This window comes from Oncorhynchus clarkii, chromosome 12 (genome assembly GCF_045791955.1).
Source record: "Oncorhynchus clarkii lewisi isolate Uvic-CL-2024 chromosome 12, UVic_Ocla_1.0, whole genome shotgun sequence".
NCBI lineage: Eukaryota > Metazoa > Chordata > Actinopteri > Salmoniformes > Salmonidae > Oncorhynchus > Oncorhynchus clarkii.
This window is the reverse complement of record NC_092158.1, coordinates 10950408-10956407: the sequence shown is the minus strand read 5'-3', so window position 1 is coordinate 10956407 and position 6000 is coordinate 10950408. Positions and strand designations below refer to the sequence as shown.

Genomic DNA, 6000 nt, shown 5'->3' with positions numbered 1-6000 from the left:
TAGAATCAAATAGAAAAGCTAAACTATATTCTATAACCAATTTTCTTAGAACCAGAAATGCATCCTCTGCCTTACACACACAGGCACGCACGCACAACATCCCTGGAGAAAGTGTCAGGGGTTAAGTGTCTTGCTCAAGAGCACAACAGCTGTGGATGGTACCTGCGATCAGTGACCAACAGCCAGCCCTCTGTCGCTAGTCCTACATTTCAATAGTATTTCTGATGATGCAGATACAGCTACAGTAGCCCAAACCAGACACAAAAGAAAATCTGTCTTCTCCATCCACATATAGTGAATGTCTAGCTACCCGGTATGCGCCAAAATCTAACCTCAAGGTGGCGCTATATGAAAGCAAAACTGCTCAGTCTGGCAAAGCAACGTTTCAGGAACCTGCACAACCTGAAACAATAAGACAGTTTTAAGACGCCCTAGCACCTTTTTTTTATTGGTCAGTTTGCTTTTTCAGTAGTTCTATAACCCGCGTGGTTGGCTTAATTTGTCTTTACTAACTCGAAGTCAGCTGTCACCAACGTTTTTGGACAAAGCCGAAGGATACTAGCTTTGAGTTGAACTGGAAGAAGCAACTGGAGTCTATGAATTCTCAGCCAAAACCGAAATAAATGTAATGTTAGTGCCCCTTTTCTACATTTATTATTTTTTGACCAAACATAACACCACACTGGAGAGGATTACAAAAAAAAAACGGCATTATTTGCTTGTGCCAATGAAGGATTCGCTCTATCAACAGAGGAACACACACATTCATTGAGGAGGGGACACTTTGCTATATTGTTCAGGCTAGCCAGCTAGCTGTGTGTTTTTGTGTTAGCTCCTCAGGCTATATGGCTACGAATTTTGAACCCATACATGGCCTCTCCGAAGATGAAGTAAGTGAATATCTCATATCTCGATGTGTATGTAGTGTTTTAGTAAGATATCTGTATGGCGAACTAACGATGTCCAAGCTAGCTAGCTTACTAGCTAACGTTACAATGTGTCGTTCCGCTCCAAAGGGAATGTTAGCCATCTTTAGGAGCTAGTGGAGGCCAGTTGCTCAGCTGTTATGATAGCTAGCTAGCTAGTTTCATCGACAATACTTATTCCAATTTGAGGTATGTACGTAACGTTAGCTGTATAAGATGAACTAGATAAAGATACAAAAAACATTTGAGTAGCCCTACACTGTGCTAACGTTACGCTTTTTTACTCAATCAATTTTTCCCCTACATAAACCTATACAGTCACTGTACATGGGTTTTTAAGTTGCAGCCGACGGTTAAACATAATTTGACGAAGATAAACATTAGCTAGCTAGTTATGGCAATTTGTGTTTTTTTTTTACTACAAGCTAGTTAACGTTAGTAACAATCAGTACTGTTAGCTACAATGTCAGTCAATCAGTGTAACTTCTAATTTGAAATCCAATTTAAACAACAACAAAAAAACCATCTGAACTATAACCTTATAAATGTGTGTATCAATTTAATGTTTTTATTTCTCGCTCATATGAAAGATTAAGGTCCTTATGCTTCCAAAACCGTACTGCAAGCGATGCGTGTTCATGTTCAGACCGAGCTCTTGACAAAGCTCTGTACAGAAGACGCCTTCGTCCAATGACTCTCATGTGTGATGTAATGGAATTGAGTCATGATTTAAGGGCTGAATCTGTCTTCAATGACCATTATAAAGGACATTATGTTGACCATTATTTGTTTGACAAGTGATTTCACTCCCAAGTAGATTCCAATGGCAGTAACTTAACACCTCTTGTGTGTGTAACCTAGGATACATGCCCTTGATTTCCACATTACACTCTCATGAAGTTGGACACCAATTAAACATTGAGGATGTAGTTAAAATGATCTGGCCTCATACTGTAATTAAACTACCTCTCCACTAAATGGTTTCCAGAGGCAGCACGTTTGGGACGACACCGTTTTAAACGGCTAAAACAGCAACTTTGTTTCAATCTGCCTACTATTCTCGTAACATTCCTTTGGAGATGAAGAGCAGAGGACGTGTGGGTTCCTTAACTGCCTTTCCCTGTGTAAGCAATGCCAATGTTGTGGGCGAATACTTTCTCTATGCATGAAAGTTTAGTGTTTAGGGCTTATAGGGATCTCATTAATAATATTCTATGCACAATAAGGCTATAGGTCGCAGTTGCTGCTAATAATAATAATAATAATGTAATTCATTATTTGTGTGCATCGAAACAGTAAGTGGTGTGACTGACTGTGTCAGAATTCAGAACCCTGGTACCAGGGAGACTCTTAAGTATTCGGAGTCATGACAGTCTTCAGGAAAAGGTGGGCATAATTATTCATTCCTCACATAGGGCTACTTGGAACAGCTGGGTAAGCCGCCTGGGCTGTTACAAGCTTATTGTCCCCCACATTCCCATTCCCACCCATTGCGAGCACTTATCATAATTAGTGACATGGTTTGTTTTTAGCTATTATGTATACGACGGTGTAAACATTAGCTCACAGAGAGTGTCATTGATTTTGTTTAGCCGTTAGGCATCACAACTTGCATTGTAGTTAAAAAGAAACACTTTGCTGTCTCAGGTTATGGGAGATGGCTGGCTGGCAGGCAGGCTGGCTGGGGTGGCAGGCAGGTTGGCTGGGGTGGCTCCCTTCCTTCCTTCCCTTCTGAAGAGGCTCATGCTACAGAGCTGGGGGGTGATTTTGGTTTTTCACTTCCAAAATCGTTACAGAAAAGGATTTGGGCGGACTAGAAACACAGTTGTGCATTAGGCCTATTTGTTTATCAAATTAAGTTACCTGTAGTTAAAAATAAAATAGTTGGTTGACATAGCTAATGTTATGAATGATTGTATTGCTGGTCATTTTGAAAGGTGAGGATGAAAATTGGGCCAGGACACAGTTTTTGTAAATATTTTTTTAATATATATATATATATATATATATATTTTTAATTTTACCCCTTTTTCTCCCCAATTTCGTGGTATCCAATTGTTGTAGTAGCTACTATCTTGTCTCATCGCTACAACTCCCGTACGGGCTCGGGAGAGACGAAGGTTGAAAGTCATGCGTCCTCCGATACACAACCCAAGCCGCACTGCTTCTTAACACAGCGCACATCCAACCCGGCACCAATGCGCCGGAGGAAACACCGTGCACCTGGCCACCTTGGGTACACTGCGCCCAGCCCGCCACAGGAGTCGCTGGTGCGCGACACCCCTACCGACCAAGCCCTCCCTAACCCGGGCGACGCTAGGCCAATTGTGCGTCGCCCCACGGAGCTCCCGGTCGCGTCCGGTTATGACAGAGCCTGGGCGCGAACCCAGGGACTCTGATGGCACAGCTGGCGCTGCAGTACAGCGCCCTTAACCACTGCGCCACCCGGGAGGCCCCTCAGGACACAGTGTTGACTAGGCCTAACTCTTACAACAACAATAGTTCCTGTCCTGGGGCATTTAGGTACTCCTAGAATAGTGGGAGAAGCCCTCCAGCTCTGACACTACTCCCAACAATAACCTAACATCACCTGATCAACGTCAGCAAGGCAAAGGAGCTGATCGTGGACTACAGGAAATGGAGGGGCAGGCACACCCCCAACGACATCGATGGGGCTGTAGTGGAGCGGGTCAACACAACCTAAGGAATTAACATGGTCCCCACACACAACTGTGGGGCATGACAGCGCCTCTTCCTCAGGGGGCTGAAAAGATTTGGCATGGACCCTCAGATCCTCAAAAAGTTATACAGCTGCACCATCGAGAGCATCTTGACTGGCTGCATCACCGCTTGGTACAGCAACTGAAAGGCACCCGACAACAAGGCGCTACAGAGGGTGGCGATTACGGCCCAGTACATCACTGGGGCCGACCTCACTGCCATCCAGGACCTCTATAGCTGGCGGGGTCAGAGGAAGGCCCCCAAAAAGGTCAGACTTCAGCCACCCGAGTCATAGACTGTTCTCTCTGCTACTACCAGGCAAGTGGTACCAGTGCACGAAGTCTGGAACCAACAGGACCCGGAACAGGTTCAACCCCCCCAAGCCATAAGACTGCTAAATAGCTAATCAAATTTATACCCGGACGACAAACCTTTTTTTTAGTTTTGTCATTATGGGGTATTGTGTGTAGATTGATGAAAAATATTTCAGAATAAGGCAGTAACGTAACAAAATGTGTCCAAAAAAATAGGTATCTGAATACTTCCCAACTGCACTGTACACTACATGACAAAAAGTATGTGGACACCTGCTTGTCAAACATCTCATTCTAAAATCATGAGCATTAATATGGAATTTGTCCCCACCCTTTGCTGCTGTAACAGCCTCCACTCTTCTGGGAAGGCTTTCCACTAGATGTTGGAACATGCTGCTGGGACTTGCTTCCGTTCAGCTTCGAGCATTGGTGAGGTCGGGCAATGATGTTGGGCGATTAGGTCTGGCTCGCAGTCGGCGTTCCAATGCATCCCAAAGATGTTTGAATGGGGTTGAAGTCAGGGCTCTGTGCAAGCCAGTCAAGTTCTTCCACACCCATCTCGACAAACCTTTTCTGTATGGGCCTCACTTAGTGCACGGGGGCATTGTCATGCTGAAACAGGAAAGGGCCTTCCCCAGACGGTTACCACAAAGTTGGAAGCAAAGAATCATCTAGAATGTCATTGTATGCTGTAGCATTAAGATCTCCCTTCACTGTAAGTCAGGGGCCTAGCCCGAACCATGAAAAAGAGCCCAAGACCATTATTCCTCCTCCACCAAACTTTACAGCTGGCACTATGCATTCGGGCAGGTAGCTTTCTTACACCTCTCCAGACGATGCTTAGTATTGCACATGGTGATCTTAGACTTGTGTGCGTCTGCTTAGCCATGGAAACCCATTTCATGAAGCTCCCAACGAACAGATCTTGTGCTAACGTTGCTTCCAGAGGCAATTTGGAACTCGGTAGTGAGTGTTGCAACTGAGGACAGACAATTTTTATGTGCTTCAGCACTTGGCGGTCCCGTTTTGTGAGCTTGTGTTGCCTACCACTTCGCAGCTGAGCCGTTGTTGCTCCTAGAAGTTTCCACTTCTAAATAACAGCATTTACAGTTGACTAGGGCAGAAATTTAACAAGCTGACTTGTTGGAAAGGTGGCATCCTAGGATGGTGCCACGTTGAAAGTCACTGAGCTCTTCAGTAAGGCCATTCTACTGACAATGTTTGTCTTTGGAGATTGCATGGCTGTGTGTTCGATTTTTATACACCTGTCAGCAACGATTGTGGCTGAAATAGCCAAATCCACTAATTTGAAGGGTCCCCACGTACTTTTGTGTATGTATGTGTGTGTATCTACCTCAATTACCTCGTACCCCAGCTCACCGACTTGGTACATGCACTCCCTTTTATATAGTCATGTTATTACCTCGTACCAAGTCGATGTGCTGGGGTACATGTACTCCCTGTATATAGCCATGTTATTATCTCGTACCCCAGCACATCGACTTGGTACATGTACTCCCTGTATATAGCCATGTTATTTTCTACATCCTGTATATAGCCATGTTATTTTCTACATCCTGTATATAGCCATGTTATTTTTACTCCTTATTGTTATTCACTGAGTGTTTATGGTGACACTATTTAAATTATCACTAATCACATTTCCATCCACAGTTTTTATCCAAGTAAAGTCATACACACGGTATATATAAATAATCACGACAGCTGTGATGGAAACTGAACGTTATGGTAAAAGGTTATAAATGCAGACAGACAATGTCTGTTCCACATGGTGTGATTTTTGTGTCGGTAAAATTAATGATGTGATAACGCGGTGGAAATGCTTTGTGCGCAAATACTGATATAACATTCAAATGGAAGTAAACTTGGAGTCACTCCATTTGTGTGTGTGTGTGTGTGTGTGTGTGTGTGTGTGTGATCTTCACTCCGACTCGTGTGGAAAGCATGCTGTTTATTAGGCTACAGATGAAATAAGTTATGATGAACTTCACAGGTTGGTGAAAGTGCAAGGTGATTTT

The 6000-nt window shown here is 43.8% G+C and overlaps 1 protein-coding gene across 11 annotated transcripts in view; it reads left to right on the top strand.

Annotated features, from left to right (window-relative positions):
* The first annotated feature begins 362 nt into the window (after positions 1 to 362).
* LOC139422700 (NEDD4 like E3 ubiquitin protein ligase) overlaps positions 363 to 6000 on the top strand; it is a 106818-nt gene continuing 101180 nt past the window's right edge. For 4 of the 11 annotated variants that reach the window (XM_071173957.1, XM_071173953.1, XM_071173969.1 and 1 more), the window contains exon 1: positions 567 to 890. In XM_071173957.1, the coding sequence (XP_071030058.1) occupies positions 846 to 890 (45 nt within the window). In that variant the 5' untranslated portion in view covers positions 567 to 845. Of the gene's footprint in view, positions 891 to 6000 lie in introns of all 11 variants that reach the window. The other 7 variants (XM_071173970.1, XM_071173950.1, XM_071173955.1 and 4 more) reach the window with 4 other exon arrangements.